Here is a 17,752-nt window from a genome sequence, read left to right as displayed (position 1 = left end):
TGCGGGCTTTCTCTAGTTGAGGCAAGCGGGGGCTACTCTTCATTGCAGTGCACAGGCTTCTCACTGTGGTGGCTTCTGTTGTTGCAGAGCATGGGCTCTAGGCACGCAGGCTTCAGTAGTTGTGGCACGCAGGCTCAGTAGTTGTGGCTCTCAGGCTCTAGAGTGCAGGCTCAGCAGTTGTTGTGCATGGGCTTAGTTGCTCCGGGGCATGTGGGATCTTCCCGGACCAGGGCTCGAACCCATGTCCCCTGCATTGGCAGGCAGATCCTTAACCACTGTGCCACCAGGGAAGCCTGAGAGGCCCACTTTAGACAGTAATCAAGGAGGTAATGTTTGAGCCACACCGTGAAGAATGAGAATGAGCCAGCCATGTATAGAGCTGAGGCAAGAGCTTCATCCTCATAAGAGCAAATTTCAAAATCTAGAAGGAATTCAAGGCTAAAACCATAACAAAGCACTTCCAAATCCCACTTTGATCACAGACTGCTTTCACTGCATCCCAGCCAGAACCCTGTAACTCATCTCCCATTTCTGACAAGCCATTTTTTCTCATTTTTCCTTCTGTGGTTGATTTCTAGTTTCATACTGTTATGGTCAGAAAAGATGCTTGAAATAATTTCTATCCTCTTAAATTTGTTGAGTCTTGTTTTGTGTCCTTTATATGGTCTATCCTAGAGAATGTTCCATGTGACTTGAAAAGAATGTGTATTCTGGGTTTTGTTTGTTTGTTTGTTTTTGTTTTGTTTTGGATGTAGTGTCTTGTAGATATAAATTAAGTCCAACTGTTTTATTGTGTCATTTAGGATCTCTGTTGCATTATTGATTTTCTGTCTGGAAGATCTGTCCATTGATGTCAGTGAGGTATTAAAGTCTCCTACTATTGTTGTATTCCTGTCAATTTCTCCCTTTATTGTCTGTTAGTATTTGTTTTATGTATTTAGGTGCTCCTATATTGGGTGCATATATGTTAACAAGTGTAATATCCTCTTCTCATAATATAATCATTCCTTTATCATTATATAGTATTCTTCTTTGTCTTTCTTTATGGACTTTGTTTTAAAGTCTATTTTGTCTGGTGTGAGTATTGCTACACCTGCTTTCTTGTCATTTCCATTTGCATGAAATATCTTTTTCCATCCCATCACTTTCAGTCTATGTGTGTCTTTTGCCCTCAAGTGGCAGCACATGTAGGTTCTTGACAAGTCATTTTACTTGTGCACATCCTGAAATATCTATGCACAAAGACATTCAGGGAACTTGGCTACCCTCTGCCAAGTTTGGCTTCAACCATGTTATTCAGACTTCCTCCTGAAAATTCCATGCAATAGTAATTATGTTCTATTCGTAGTATTCCCTTGAAGCCACTTGAGCTGCCCAGGAGCTGAAGTCTGGGACCACATGGCCAAGCTCCAGGGCACATAGGCTGACTCTAGAAGTTCAAGATAAGGCTATGAAACTCCAGGGAGTTGGAGTGTGGAGCTCCAGGGAAACCTATGAAGAGAAAGGTATGTGTATTTGGCCCTCCTCCTAGGACATCTAGTCTTCCTAGAATGATTAGTACCATAACCACAAACCTCAAGTGAGCACTTGGGACTTCCTGAAAATCCTATTATATTTCCCTAGCCACTCTCCCACTCCTCAAGGCAACTCCCCCTCTCTCCTCAAATCTCTAAAATCCCCTCTCGATCCTCACTCTGAGCTAATAACTTCCTTGCTCCTTATTTAACTAAAAATAGAAGCAATCAAGAGGCCTTCCATCATCACATCTAACATTCCACTGCATTTATACCTTCCCTCTGGTACAATGAATGAACTGACTCCATTTGTGTACTGGATCTCATCTACACTTTCCTCAAGGATTTTGCTCCTGTAATTATACCCCTCTGCCTCAGTTTTTTCCCTCTTCCCAGATCATTTCCATAAGTATACAAATGTGCTGTAATCATTCCACCTGGGGAAAAAAAAGAATCCTCTCTTGGGACCAAGTTGTCCCCTCAAGCTACTGTCCCCATTTCTTTCTCCACCACCTTCTCCCCTTTCCCAGTCCTGATTATACCAAAACTCCTGGAAAAAGTAGTTTATACTCATCGACAAGAGAAAAACAACCATGCTGATTGGCCTCACTTTAAATTCCTGATCACTAAACTCAAGTGGGCCTCTAGGGCTACCCAGAAGTCAGACTACATTTCCTTGTTCTATGCATTCTCTCACTCTCCTGAAGGCCACTTCGTACCTTCTCTTTCCTCAAACCTCTAACACCTCATCTCCTATCCTCACTCTCACATAATGACTTTCCTTCTATTTCACAGTGAAAACAGAAGCCACTGGAAGATAATTTCTATAACCTCTCACAAAATCATGTCTATCCATCTACCTGCATCTGTGCCTGTATATGTCTTATTATAATGAGTGAATGGTCTACACACTTGTTAAGACCAACCCCTCCACTTGTGCATCAGATCTCATACTGTTGATTATTCAAGGACACTACTCCAATATTCTTCACACTCTATTGCATCAGTTTTTCTATCTCTGGCTATTCCTATCTACATACATTCATGCTATAATTTCTTGCATCTTAAAGCCCTACATCCTATTTCCCTGCCCACCCCCCATACAGAAAAATTCTTCAAAAGAGTTGTCTGGTCTTTCTGTCTCTAAATATCCTGCCAGACTCTCTTGAACCCATGCCGATCAGGCTTTTGCCCCTACCACTCCACTGAAACTTCTTATGTGTCTAGTCACCAATGCTCATATCCAGGGTGATGTTGCTAAATTAAACGGTAAGCTCTTAGCTTTCATCTTATTTAACATATCAACAGGAAAGTGCAACAGAGCTCACCTGCTTCTGAATCCTGGTGCTGCTGAGGTTGCTTGCAATATGTCAGCTGGCAGATATTTGGGAATGTGGACCACCATAACAGGGCACTTGGCTCATACCTTTCTATTACTTCAGAACTGGTTTGGGAAAGTATGTATGGAGAAAATACAGCATTCTGTTTGGCTCTTAGAAAACAACATCCATCCACCTTTCTTACCCAAGTCTTCCTAATCCCAATTTCTCCATTCATCAATTCAAGGAACACACAGTTCCTGACTGTGCTCACCCTCCGTTCCATGTGATCTTGCAGGACTCTAATTTGTCACTCACACTTGTCTTCAGAATGATTCTCTGGCCCTGCTCTCTTTCTGGCTGATTTCACCTTGTTAATACATTCACTCAAGTGGCTTGACCTTTTTCTCTCCCCCTGTACTAGCACTTCAACCTGTTCTCCATGCTCAAATCAACCACACTCTTACTTGGCCCTTCAGTGAGAGCTTTAACAGCAACCATTAAAATGAACTTATTAACACTTCTCATTCTTAACGCATACTATGATGATATTTTTAAGTCATTAACAATTTTTCTTTGAAGAAAGTTTTTTTTCCCTTCTAGTAGATGTGAGGGCCCACTCAAGCTTTCCTTATTATAGTCATAATGAAAACTCATAGTCATGAGTCAACACAGGTAACTAAATATTCTGCCAGTCTCTGCCTCCTTCCTTTCTTTTCCTCCTGATAAAGAACCAAAATAGAAAAACCAAAGAGGAAAACTGGGTGTGGAGAGCATACTTTGGTCTATCCTTGACTTCAGAAACTCATTTTTATCAGGTACTCAAAGTTGTTCAGATTCATGGAGCTAACTCGCTAAGCAAATTCCGAGTGCCTGTTTCCTCACTTGTAAATGGAGATAATAATGCCTTCCTTCTAGATTTGTTGTGGAGATTAAATTATATAATGTATGTAATACAGCTAAGACCTAGCACATAAAACTGTACAACAGATGATTGGAAGAAAAGTAATAAACCATAATAGGTAAGTTATTATTTACACATGGAATATATACCTTTCCTCTGACTGTAATATCTTTGTTCTGCTACTCAAAAAATACTTGCCAGGGGGCTTCCCTGGTGGCGCAGTGGTTGAGAGTCCGCCTGCCGATGCAGGCGACACGGGTTCGTGCCCCGGTCTGGGAAGGTCCCACATGCCGCGGAGGGGCTGGGTCCGTGAGCCATGGCCGCTGAGCCTGCGCGTCCGGAGCCTGCGCGTCCGGAGCCTGTGCTCCACAACGGGAGAGGCCACACAGTGAGAGGCCCGCGTACCGCAAAAAAAAAACCGTACTTGCCAGGATAGGGTACCTGAAAAACAATACACACACACACACACACACACATATATGTAATTTTTTTTTTTTTTGGCCGCACAGCTTGTGGGATCTTAGTTCCCCAACCTGGAATTGAACCTGGGCCCTTGGCAGTGAAAGTACCGATCCTAACCACTGGATCGCTAGGGAATTCCCATGGAAAGCAATATTTTTAACCATAAGATTCCTTGAGAAGCAAAAAATGCTAGCTGGCTTCAAAGGATAGCTCATCCAGGCCCTGAAAGAGCCTGGTCAATTGCAGCCACCCACAGAAGAGCATCCCTGACCAGCGACCAGAACTCTCTTGTCTACTAATCAGTAGATTCCTGCCCCTCCCAGACTCACCCTTCCTGATAATACTACTAGTTTTCCCTGCAAGTTCAGCCCAGCTTCCTGTGTTCATTCACCTTGAGTGTCTAAGCTTTCCCTTCTCTGTCCTGCCCAGGGGAGCATGGCCATATATCTGTCCTTTTCTTTGCTGAATCTATCTCACCACCTGCTTTGAACCCTGTTCTCCCACCTACTCTTAGCGGCATACCTGGACACTCCTCTTGGTCCAGGAGTGTCAGAATTTCAGAAAAATCCCCTTTTTTTGGCCCGTTGCTGAGACAACTCCCTTGCCTTGTTATATGAAAACCCGTGGTCAAGCTAGACATCATCCTAACACAAATCTACACTCAGGGCACTGCCCACTGACAGGTGTCTCAGAGGCAAATCGATGGGGGTGGGTGGTTAATAGTGCTTATGCTTATTCTTGGCTTGAAACAAATGACCTCTCCCTGCCAGACTCTCTAGTGACTGTCCTCCAGCCACAGACACGATGAGCTCCAAGCTCTGCACATCCAAAGGGCCTCACTCCATCTTCCTCCACTGCTGCCTTTATCATTCCTTCTCCCAGAGGAATTCACTAATGAGTCCTCCAAGTTGCTCTTACCTCCAAATGAATCTCTTCAAAGAAAAAGTAAATCTCAAATCTTTGGTAAAAGCCGAGCATATATCACTTGTATTCTCATTTTCTGGATCGTGTCAAAGGGATCCCATAGGTGGTTTTCCCCACCCTAATTGGAATGTCCTCTGCTCAGTCTCCTAGTTCTCCTGACCTCTCCTAGCTGCCTGTTTGGTGACCCGCTATTAGGAGACAGCTGGAGATGCCACTTAGACTCCAGCAGAGGGCACTGTCGTTCTGGCTTTTCAAACAGGAGCATGCATGGCACAATTCAGCCAAGAGTGAACTGGCCAAAACCTCTGAGCCCCTCTGCCTTTCTAAATGGATAAACATACTGAAGTTACAGAAATGTATTTTGGAAACACTCATATGTCTCATAGCCACTGTAGACCATCATCCCCATCCACCTGAAACCAGAAGGGAGAAGGTACTCAAGCTACTCACAGCTACAATCTGCCAAAGCCTAGGGAGTGGGCACCTCCAAGGTGGATGACTGTGTCTGTATTGCAGCAGAGAGACCACTTTTTCCACAGGGGCTTGGCATTTCCCCACAGGTTTTCCTCACTGGGACTGATCTAATCCACTGAAGACTGGCCCACCAGGTTCCAGTCCTCTCTGCTCCCTCGATGCTGGCCATAGGAAATGATATTCCACGATTCAGTGAATCTCAGGGAGGCAGGGATCTGCCTCTAGAACAAGGTAATATCATCATGTCTCTCTCCCAACTCAAGGCTTCTCCAAGTTGAGCAGACACCCTTGACAAGGCCCCCATTGAGCTGTACACAGGGGAGCCCATTAAGAGGCTAGTTCCATCAGTTCATGTTTTTCCTTAGTCCTTGGTCTTTCCTGGAAGGCCTGATGAGATGATTCCAAGAGCCAGTTTAATGCGGTGGTTAACAGCATGGGCTCTGGAGCCAAACTGCTTGGGTTAAACTCATGTCTCTGCCATATGCTAGTTATGTGACCTTGGGCAAATCACTGAACTTCTCTGGGCCTCTGTTTCTCCATTTACAAAATAAGATAGTAACAGTACCTACCTTTTATAGTTGTGCTGAGCACATTCACTAATTATTAGCCCTTTTTATTGTTGTTATCTCTAGAATATCCATGAAGTCCATTTTACATCAGCAGTCTGCAACCAGCATTAAGCCTCTCTGTTATCTCGTGCCCCCTCCACCTCCCCTGTGTTCAGAATCCTGAACAAGTGCACCACTTTGAGGAAGATATTTTTGGAGGCAAAGGAACTGTCCCCATATGTAAAATGTGCCCTGGGAATTGGTCTGGTTCCCTGGGTTTATGCTCTTGTCCACTTCCTCCCAAAGCACTATTTCCTTATCTCAGGAAAGACAATAAGTGCAAGATAGCCTTCAAAACATACTTGAGCCAATTTCAATCCATGTTAACGCGCCACTCAACTTGGAGGGATTAATGCCCCACAGCTGATACGACCTCTTAGACAGGAGTCATATTTTACCTACAGTACCACAACATTTTCTCTCAAACTGATCTTGTATAAATTTCTAGTCAGGGTGGTATTACTCTGCTTGCAGTGACACCAACTTCAAGACAACTGCAAGTAATGTCTGTTAGATATTATCACCACTAGGTACTCAGAATCTGGAACAGACAGGCAAATACCCTAACCTGAAAGTCAGAATTCTGGGAGCCACTGAGGTAGACCCATTCTAAAAATTCTTCAGCCTGAAAACATTGTGGCCAATCAGCCCCCAGTTCCAGCTAACAGAGTCAATGGGCAAAGCAGTGGAAAACTAAGATTTTGTGACCATCCCAGTGGCCCTGGGAAGCTTATACTATTGAGAAATCTGCAACATAAATTTGGAAAAGTAGACGATCCACCCAAGTACTTTTGCACTACCCCATATGTCCTTCATGGTCCATTCAAAGCATTAAATCTGGTCTTACGGCAACTCCTAATTTATGGCCTGGCTCAAGAAGAAAGTGTCAGGGCCCTTCATATCTATTTATCACAAAAAAACATATGGAGTATAGTACTTTTTTTTTTTTTTTTTTTTTTGCAGTACGCGGGCCTCTCACTGCTGTGGCCTCTCCCGTTGCGGAGCACAGGCTCCGGACGCGCAGGCTCAGCGGCCATGGCTCACGGGCCCAGCCGCTCCGCGGCATGTGGGATCTTCCCGGACCGGGGCACGAACCCGTGTCCCCTGCATCGGCAGGCGGACTCTCAACCACTGCGCCACCAGGGAAGCCCTGGAGTATAGTTTTAACTGGGTGTGTGAAGAACCTCTGTTATACCATCTGCCAACAAAATGATGGATTCATCTCCCTTGCCATGGTGGAGTTACAAGGAGTTCATTGCAACCCTCTACCCAGACATGCCCTTTCACAAGTAGCTGTGGCATGGTTCCCACCTACTCATCACCACCCTTCACCTCAGGTGGCTTCCAAAACTTGGCAGCTTGCAGAAGCTACGGGTTACCAAAAATATCTTCCAGCTCGCCAAATACTGATCCGAGGAATATGCCAACTGGTGCTTGATTCAAGAGGAAGGCATCCAAGTGGCTGATACTGTCCAATACACCTCCAAGCACACAGTAACCCATACAGTAAGCTGGAAGACTACTACTTGGAAACTGAGATAATAGAGAGCATCATCTGGCTGTACCCTAAAGGACAGTCTGAGGCCTCGGGACCCGCTAAAGCGCTCCCAGTGTCACCGGCACCCAGACCAGTAATGACTTGTAGTCCAGGTCCCATTGCCCACTAGGGATAAGCTCTTGCTCATTCATCTCAGTCTACACTTACTTGGCCGTAGACATTCTGACACCTTCACTTAGCCCAAAGTCAAACGACCAAACTCAAATGACACTGCTTCTAGGAAATGGCCCCTCATTGCTATAACCTGTGATGAAGTAAATTCAGCCCCTGGTTCAGTCCAGGCTTCCACCTGCCCAAGCCCTCGACTGTCAAGGGAGGGGATTCAAACAGTGTCCCACTCTGGTAATGTCATTGTCTCAGAGAATGTGAAAGGAGATTTCCACTGGAGTGCAAAAGGGAGTGTGGAGGGACAGATGATGACGAATGTGTGGGGCCAAGCAGGATGAAGGGGAAAAGCGGGAGCTGGGGAAGGACTATAAAACAGAGGTGGCACAGCGGTTAAGAATCTGCCTGCCAATGCAGGGGACATGGGTTCGAGCCCTGGTCCGGGAAGATCCCACATGCCGCAGGGCTACTAAGCCCGTGCACCACAACTACTGAGCCTGTGCTCTAGAGCCCGCGAGCCACAACTACTGAGCCCGTGCGCCACAGCTACTGAAGCCTGCGCGCCTAGAGCCTCTGCTCCACAACAAGAGAAGCCACCGCAATGAGAAGCCCGCGCACCACAACAAAGACCCAACGCAGCCAAAAATTAATTAATTAATTAATTAAAACAGAGGGCGCATCCCCACCATCCACCAGAGGTGAGTCAGCTATCTCAACAATTTCAAGAGAGAACGGCAAATTTTGACCCAGTTCCTGACAAGCCCAGGATTCTGAGATGCAAGCCAAATCTAGCTTATTCAAGCAGAACATGAATTTATTAAAAGAATATTGGTGGGATTACATCAAACTAAAAAGCTTCTGCACAGCAAAGGAAACAATCAGCAAAATGAAAAGGCAACCTATAGTATGGGGGAAAATACTTGCAAACCATATATTTGATAAAGGGTTAATATCCAAAATATATAAGGAATTCCTATAACTCAATAGCAAAAAAAAAAAAAAAAAAGAAAATCCAACTAAAAAATGGGCAGAAGATCTGAACAGACATTTCTCCAAAGAAGACACACAAATGGCCAACAGGTATATGAAAAGATGCTTAACATCTAATCATGAGGGAAATGCAAAGTAAAACCGGGGGAAAATACTTGCAAACCATATATTTGATAAAGGGTTAATATCCAAAATATATAAGGAATTCCTATAACTCAATAGCAAAAAAAAAAAAAAAAGAAAATCCAACTAAAAAATGGGCAGAGGATCTGAACAGACATTTCTCCAAAGAAGACACACAAATGGCCAACAGGTATATGAAAAGATGCGTAACATCTAATCATGAGGGAAATGCAAATTAAAACCGCAATGTCACCTCATACCTGTTAAAGTGGCTATAATCAAAAAACCCACAAAAGATAACCAGCATTGGTGAGGAAAAAAGGGAATCCATGTGCACTGTGGTGGGAATGCAAATGGGTGCAGCCACTATAGAAAACAGTAAGGTGATTTCTCAAGAAATTAATAGAACTACCATATGATCCAGAAATCCCACTGCTGATATATATATCCTGAAAGGAATTGAAATCACGATCTCAAAGAGATATCTGCACTCTCATATTCGTTGCAGCATTATTCACAACAGCCAAGATATGGAAGCAACATAAATGTCCATCAGCTCATGAATGGGTTTTTTATTTATTTTATTTTTTAAAATTTTATTATTTTTTTAAAATATTTATTTGGCTGCACCAGGTCTTAGTTGCGGCACACGGGGTCTTCGTTGCTGTATGCGAGATCTTCGTTGCGGCATGCGGGATCATTTTTAGTTGTGGCATGCAGGCTCTTAGCTGCGGCGTGAGGGATCTAGTTCCCTAACCAGGTAATTGAACCCTGGCCCCCTGCATTGGGAGGGCGGAGTCTTAACCACTGGACCATCAGGGAAGTCCCTGAATTTTTAAAATGTGGTATATGCATACAATGGAATATTATTCAGCCTTAAAAAAAAAGGAAATCCTGCCATTTGCAACAACATGGATGAATCTGGAAGACATTATGCTAAGTGAAATAAATAAGCCAGACACAGGACAAATACTACATGATACCACTTGTATGAGGAATCTAAAATAATCAAACTCATAGAAGCAGAAAATAAAACGGTGGTTGCCAGAGGCTGGGGGGAGGAAGAAACAGGGAGGTAGTTATCAAAGGGTACAAAATTTCAGTTATGCAAGATGAGTAAGTCCTAGAGGTCTACTGTACAGCACGGAGCCTATAGTTAATACTGTGTTATATACTTAAAACTTCGCTAAGAGATTAGAGCTTATGTTAGATGTTCTTGTCAAAAAAATAATAACAACAATAAACAAAGAGGGTGGGAGGAGATTTTTGGAGGTGATGTATATGTTTGTGGCATAGATTGTGGTGATGGTTTCACAGGTGTATACTTATCTCCAAACTCATTAAGTTGTATATATTAAATATATACAACTTTTTCTATGTCTGTTATACAATGAAGTAGTTTATAAAAAAAGGAATATTGGGAAACACATAAAAATTGTAGAAGGAACAGAGAAGAAAGCTTGGCAGAGGGTAACCAGAAACAATGTTCAGAATCATGCTGCAGACCTGGCTGGGCACAGACACCACTGCATTCGATGCTGTGGTGGCACTGCTGGCACCAAGGACACTGGGCCCCGGATACTGCTGCTCGAAACAAGATGCAGCTTCACTGCCCCAACTTCCGTCAGTAGAAAAAGACTTTACATGGTCCCAGCTTCTTTGCAACCCCAATCTTTGATTCAAAGTCTGAAGAAGATGTGTTGATTGGCCTACCAAAACTCTTTGCCCATGGCCTCGCTACACAAGACGCTGGGTATCTTAGTCCATTCAGGCTGCTATAACAAAATACCGTAGACTGGGTGGCTTATAAACAACAGAAATTTATTTCTCACATTTCTGGAGGCTGGAAGTCCAGGATCAGGATGCCACGTGAGGGCCCGCTTCCAGGCTGCAGACTTCTTATTGTTTCCTCACATGGCAGAAGGGGCAAGGAAGCTCTCTCAGGTCTCTTTTACAAGGGCACTAATTCCATTCATGAGGGCTCTGCCCTCATGAATCACATCCCAAAGGCCCCACCCCTCCAAATACCATTACCTTGGGCATTAAGTTTTCATCTTGTGAATTTGGGGGGGATGGGAACATTCAGACCATAGCACTGGGTAAGGAAGGTCTGTTTTTTTCAGTCACTGTAAGATACAGATTTTGCTTCAGAGGAGATGCCTAAACCCCCATAAGAATGCTAAGTCTACACTACCCTACTCTACACTGCCTTTCCAGCTGCCGGCCCTGTCCCTCTCCACTTTACCCAGCATTAGGCCAGCTCTAAATCAACAGCAAGCTGAGACCTCTCTAGCGCTTCTAACGCACTTGATATCTTGCTGCCCAAAATGCTCTTCCTGATACTACTATGTCCCATGAATCCCTTCTTATCCTCCAACACTTAGCTTAAACATAATTTCCCTTCTTAGACCAACTGAAGCTCTGCAAATATGCCAATATCAGGAAAGGAAAATCCATCCAGACAAGGGGCCTTTTTCACCTACACTAACCCTAAGTAGTTGTCAATATCCTGATTCTAGCAGGAGGCCACTCAAAACCCAGGAGTCAGGGAGGAGCAAGAGAGTAGTGAGGAAGGTCTGATCACTGTTCTCCCTCCCTCCCCTCTGTCACAGGCATTTTGATTTGACTCCTGAGATCCTGAGAATCGGATGTGAGTGGCTTGGAGAGATCCCTGCCCTGTGCCTGGTTGACATGGAGACCAGAGACTCAGAAAGTCAAATAACCCCATTTGCTAAGTACTCAGAGCAATTCTGCTCTCGTTTCAGACCGGAAAGAACCAGAGCCCACTAGGCTTCCCCTTATTATCTCAGAAAATGGGAATCATTCCGTGCACCAGAATAGCCACACAAGGTACCAGGAAGCTGTACGGAAGGTGTTGTTAAAGACATGTAAGTATCTTGGATTTGTCACATGCTAGGGGCAGAAAAGATGTGTCTGAGTTCCTAAAGAATGGCTGGGGTGTGGTGGGGCATTGTTATAGAGCAGGGGATGGGGGCAAAAAGAGCCAAGAAGAGACTGAGAAGGAGAAAGTAGACTTGAATGGTGGGGTAAGCAAGATAAAATAAAAACTGAATCAGACTTGGAAGCAGAAGATCCAGGTGTGAGTACTATTTCTGTCTCTTTTAAGTGTCTCACCTTGGGCAATCACTTATCCTTTTTAACCTGCTTCCTCGTTTATTTAAAAAAAAAAACAAAACAAAAAAACAGAAAATGCCTACTCTACCAATCTTACAGAATTGCTGTGAGGATCAAAGCTTTGGAATTTGAACTGAGTTTGAACTCCAAACAAGCCGTGTGACCTTGGGCAAATTCCTTCAACCACTTAATCTCTCTGGATCATCTGAAAATCGGAATAATACTGTAGCATTTTTTGTGAAAGTTAGAGAAAATGTACAAAAAAAAAAAAAAAAAAAAAAGCACCTAGGACAACCTACTGATACATGCAAATACTGAGGAATCTCCAGGGAATTCTGCAATGTAAAGAAAGCCAATCCCAAAAAAGATCCCATACTGTATGATGCCATTTATATAACATTCTTAAAATGACAAAATTATAGAACTGAAAAGCACATTATTGATTACCAAGGGGTGGAGGGAGGAGGATGTGGCTATAAAAGGGCAACTCCAGGATTCTGTGGTGGTAGAACCATTCTGTATCAATATGTTAATACCCTGGTTGTAATGAAGTGCTGTAATTTTACAAGATGTTACCATGGTGGGGGCTAGGAGGACATGGCTAAAGGGTACACAAGATCTCTGTATTTCACTTCTTACAACTGTATGTGAATCTATCATTATCTCAAAATTAAAGTTTAATTTAAAAAAACAAATACTTTCAGAAATTAAAAAAGATACGCATGAAGAGGAATATCTGTTATTTCTACTAGCAAAACTTTTTAAAAGCTTTTTATCGATTAATAGGAAAACAACTAAGTGAAAAATATAACATCTACTCAATAGTATATTAGGAATTTTTTAAAAAATGATTACACAGACTATACAGCCAGAATATTAGGCTATAATTTTATGTTTTAAAGACATACAAATTTTAGGGCTTCCCTGGTGGTGCAGTGGTTGAGAGTCCGCCTGCCGATGCAGGGGACGCGGGTTCGTGCCCCGGTCCGGGAAGATCCCACATGCCGCGGAGCGGCTGGGCCCGTGAGCCGTGGCCGCTGAGCCTGCGCGTCCGGAGCCTGTGCTCCGCAACGGGAGGAGGCCACAACAGTGAGAGGCCCGAGTACCGCAAAAAAATAAAATAAAAAAATAAATATATATATACAAATTTTATACACTGGTATAATTAGATTTATTCAAATAAATAAAGAGTGAAAATCCAAAACAAAAGAAAATCTAGATAAGTCTGGTATTATTTCAAAATTTTAAAAACGCTTAATACCTAATACAACATTTAGAACAGGTACTTGATAAATTATATTTATGAGTAATATCCAAACATGAGGTAGTATCACTGCTAAATTTCAGAGAATTACCTGAAATGAGCAAAGCGGGAAAAAAAAGAACCAGTAGACTCACCTTGCACATTTTCCAAGTGGGCTGGGTGGTTAGAACTCTGTGCTCTCACTGCCGAGGGCCCGGGTTCAATCCCTGGTCGGGGAACTAAGATCCCACAAGCCGTGTAGCACGGCCAAAGAAAGAAAGAAAACAAACCAAGTGGGTTGACCACTTGTTTTTCCACCACCTTAGCACTTGGGGAAAGCTCTCTTGGAGATGGGCTTATAGTAGAAGCAGGAAGAACCAAGACTGATGCCACTGACCACGAAGGGTGCGAGATGCTGGAATCCAGAAGTGGAACTCAGCGTGGTGACCGCATTTCCAGGACTTCTCAGCACCTGGTCAGGCCCAGTTGCTAGGCTGGGCTTGTGATGCCCTGAGGCACAAAAGGGAGCAGACAACTCTAAGAAACTGGATAACCTGCCCTTCCCCCAACCATTCAGTCCCCAATCAGGTCTTCAGAGTCCCCCTGACTGACGCTCAGAACTTCAGCTTCTGGCGGTCCCACAATCCAGGAGTGCGCCCAGAGGAAACGATGCCATGGATCCGGAGCCCCCGCCACTGCCTCATCAAAAGCCCAATGACCAGGTTAGGCTGGAAGGGTGAGGCTGGGGAGATCAAGGAAAGTATCGCTCCTTCCCCTCACTGAAATCACTGGGAGACTCTTTCATTTCTAGTCAGAGTTGGGAAATGGAATAGGAAGTTTTGGTCTTACCAGGGACAACTGGCCCCAGAATCTGGGCAGTGGTGGCACTCAGAGGAACTAAAGATTGGTCTGTGTCTTTGCGTTTTGCCTTATGGACATGGCTTCTGAATAGACACAAGTTACCTACAGCACTCCTGTGGGAGGCCTGGGGTGTTTCAGCTCCCTTCACTGCCACCTCGCACCCCTCTAGCCACCATCCATTGGCAGTAGCCCCACTTCTTCATCACTACCTCTGCCCATTCTAGGTTTAAGCACCCCCCCGCCCCCATCCAGCCTAACCTGGCTGAATCTGAGACCCTATCTCTCTTTTCCAGGTTTATGGATCACTCTATTCTCAATGACAGAAACTTCAGTCTGTATTGAGCAGGATGTGTTTGCAGAAGGACAAGATAAACTCTGGATGGAGGGCAAAGAGGGAAAGAGGGAGGTGTCCTGGTTCCAATGGCTGACTAATGGGAGGAGGGGATTGAGAACATGGAATAAACAGATTGGACTAGAAGTCACTTGTGTGCACTGGAAGTGAGGGGGAGGGAAATTATTCCAATACCCAAATTCCTGTGAGATCAGGATTGTGAGAGATTCCTGAAGGAGCCAGAACTTGGTGTTTGGTTTGGGAGGGGCCAGGGCACTGGAAAGACCACCACAGGGGTTCCTGAGCTCATGCATGGCAGGGGTCAGAGTAACGAATCTCGGAAGACACCCTGCTCCTCATGATGCTGACAGGCCTTGGAGGAGTCATGCTCTGTGAAGATGCTGCGGTTTCACCTTGGCGAGGAGAAAACCAGAGGAAGCCCTCCGATCACAGACGAGAGAGGTCCACAGAGCCCCCAGACTGGGGCCTGCCTCCTACCCCAGGCTCTGCCACTTCTGACCCAGCCCAAGGCCCAGAACAGCTGCAGAGAACAGGGAATTTTACAAAGAGTTTGATTTTTATTGATATTTAAATATATTAAATATTTCACTGAAATACATGGTATACACACCCTCCCCCCCACCCCGATACACACACACACTGGTTACATTATAAAACCAAAGTCCATGGGCCTCCCATCCACTGACTTCCCCCCCCACCAACTGGCGAGGAAGGGGGCAACGTCAGCCCGGGGGAAGCACACGACTGGCACTGCGGTACAGGGAGCCAGGGTGTGGACAGGCCCCTCCCACCTGGCAAGAAGCAGAGACAAGTCACCCAAGACTGCAGTCTTCCCACTCTGGTCTCCTCACAGCCTCATCCCCACCCCAGGACCCCACGCAGAACCTTCCCGTCCAGGGATGTGGCTGAGGGAAGGGGAGCTGACTTTCTGTCTGGACCAGCTAGTCTTTTCCCCTTCTCCTGCCTTGGCTAATGAAGTGACTGATGGCCCATTTGGTTGATGCATGAAGATTCCCCCAAAGCAGGCAGTACGAGCCAGAAACCAGGCTTCTGCAAGGAGCTAGAGTCAGAAAGGACATGAGAAAGGGCAAGACTACCACCTGCCCCTTCCAATCCCCAAACCCAGCAACTCTGGGACCCTCTCTTCTCCGCCTCTCTAACGCCTCAAAGACAAAGCGATCTTCAAGCAGAATCCTGGCTAATGCCTCTGGCTTAAATAGGTACAGACAGAGAAACCAAGGCACCAATTAATTCAGTCCAGAGGCAAGGAGGTTGCAGGGAAGAGGGTAAAAGGCAGGCAGGGGTAGGAAGGGAATCTAGGGTCCAGCCCTCCTAACCCTCCTGCCAGCTCTTGCAGGCTTCGTGAGGACTGGGGAGCCCGGAGCACGCTAGGCTCAAGCTGAAGGCTGGGGAAGGCTGAGGTCCAGGTTCCCCTCCCCTAGCCCTTAGTACCAGAATCTGGGTCCTCAGAGGGATCCCATGTTACCCCAGCCCCAAAGCATACCACATCCCAGGACACCAGCTGGGGAGCCCAGGAAACTCCTGAGCCTCTGCCCACCAAACCCCAGACAGTTCAAGTGCAAGGAGCACTGCGGGCCTCAAGCAGGCGCTTGGGTCCCGGCCCCAGGCAGGGAGACAGTCATGCTGCACACGTGGCCCCCAAACGGCACTTAGGGATTTGGCACAAAAAGGACTCCTCTCCCCAGGGCCAGCCTCTTGCTACCACACCCCATCCCACTCCCGTGCAACAGGGGCATCTCTCTCCACCCCTTGAAACCAGAAATCCTGCCTTATTCCCAGAAGACAGAGGCCCACAAGAAAGAGGCAACCCAGGGTGGAGAGCCAAGAGCAGGAGTGCAAAGACACACAGACCGGGAAGACAGACAGACAGACAGACACACACACACACACACACACACACACACACACACACACACACCACCGTGCGCGCACGGTTACACAGACGCACAGGCCCTCCCCAGTGCCAGAGGCTTGGCAGGACAGGTTTGGGATCAGGGTCATCTTCCTCCATGCCCTGGCCCTTTTCTATTTGGCAACAGAAGGGGTAGAGATGCTCCGTGCCCCCTTGCAGCAGACAGCAAGAGAGCGCTGGGGCAGAGCGGCCTGATCCTGACCTTCGGATCAGAGTCTGGCGCCACCCCCGTCCCTGGCCGGCCTGCTCTCTTTGGCACCTGCAGGCGAACATCCAGCTCCTGATCTTCTGACATCCCCACGCACACGCTTGCTCTCCGGCTGGGCGTTTTCACAGTACCAATGAGACCAGATGCCCCTTTCCCTGGAGCTGTGCAGGAAACGGGGCTAATCTGAGCTGGCAGAAGTCCCTTTGTTCCCCTTTGGGGACAGATCGTGGGACTAGGATTTGACAAATGGAAACACTCCCCTGAAATATGGACAGAGCTGGGTCCCCAGAACATCTCCCTCCCGTGCCCTGTGTCTGTGAGGGAGACCTGGCTGGGGTAGGGAGTGGCCAGGACCCATGCTGGGGATGCAGGCATAGCAAAGGAAGGCAAGGATGGAATAGGCACTCTTCAAGCCTGCCCCAGTCTTTATACAAAATATTCCCAGGAAAAAGAGGGAAAGGAAGGCCCCAGCCCTGAGCCTAGTGCCCAGACAGACAGGGAAAGGGTGGGCGTGGCAAGCTGCCATTTTAATCTCTCAGGCAGGAGACGTCGCCCTGCCTCTGCTGCTGTCCCCTCCCCTGCTCCCAAAAGCTGGAAAAAAGGAGAGAAAACAGCCCTACCCCAGTTAAGAAAGAAAGCCACTTGGATAATCCTCTTGGTATCCCCTCATTCACCAGCCTGAGGGCAGACGAGCATGGTCCAAGTACAGCCTGCTGGGGTGTTCCCTTTTGTGGTCAGCAGGGTCTGGAGGCTCAGCGTCCCCTGTCACAGCCGCCCCCAGCGAGCACAGAGTCCACTCAAATGCCCACCTTGGTCCTTTCAGCCGAATTTGTAGCTGGGCCCTGCTAACTGCTGGGGCCCCCATTGAGGAAGTAGGTGGTCATCTCCCCCTTGCCCTTCACCTTGACCACCCCTCGACACTCCAGCTGGTAGCCCTTGGCCGCTAGAACCTGGTACAGGTCCGTGGTCACCTGGGGGGGGGGGGGGTGGGGGGGGGACCTGGTTAGCCCCGGGTCCTTCCTGCTGGATTTGCAGGAGT

The 17,752-nt window shown here is 46.3% G+C and overlaps 2 protein-coding genes across 12 annotated transcripts in view; one reads left to right on the top strand and one right to left on the bottom strand.

Annotated features, from left to right (window-relative positions):
* SPMIP11 (sperm microtubule inner protein 11) overlaps positions 1-14,698 on the top strand; it is a 25,907-nt gene extending 11,209 nt beyond the window's left edge. The window contains exons 2-4 of the mRNA XM_024123026.1: positions 11,747-11,869; positions 13,937-14,081; positions 14,514-14,698. Of these exons, the coding sequence (XP_023978794.1) occupies positions 11,747-11,869; positions 13,937-14,081; positions 14,514-14,562 (317 nt within the window). The 3' untranslated portion in view covers positions 14,563-14,698. The remainder of the gene's footprint in view (positions 1-11,746; positions 11,870-13,936; positions 14,082-14,513) is intronic.
* Positions 14,699-15,200: 502 nt separating this feature from the next.
* ADCY6 (adenylate cyclase 6) overlaps positions 15,201-17,752 on the bottom strand; it is a 20,366-nt gene continuing 17,814 nt past the window's right edge. For 8 of the 11 annotated variants that reach the window (XM_055085647.1, XM_055085648.1, XM_028491378.2 and 5 more), the window contains 2 exons: positions 17,334-17,684; positions 15,201-16,874 (listed from right to left, as the gene is read on the bottom strand). In XM_055085647.1, coding sequence (XP_054941622.1) covers positions 17,559-17,684 — 126 coding nt within the window. In that variant the 3' untranslated portion in view covers positions 15,201-16,874; positions 17,334-17,558. The remainder of the gene's footprint in view (positions 16,875-17,333; positions 17,685-17,752) is intronic. The other 3 variants (XM_007107520.4, XM_028491384.2, XM_028491385.2) reach the window with 3 other exon arrangements.

The sequence above is a fragment of the Physeter macrocephalus genome, chromosome 6 (assembly GCF_002837175.3).
Source record: "Physeter macrocephalus isolate SW-GA chromosome 6, ASM283717v5, whole genome shotgun sequence".
NCBI classification, from domain to species: Eukaryota; Metazoa; Chordata; class Mammalia; order Artiodactyla; family Physeteridae; genus Physeter; species Physeter macrocephalus.
This window is presented reverse-complemented; position numbering and strand designations above follow the sequence as displayed.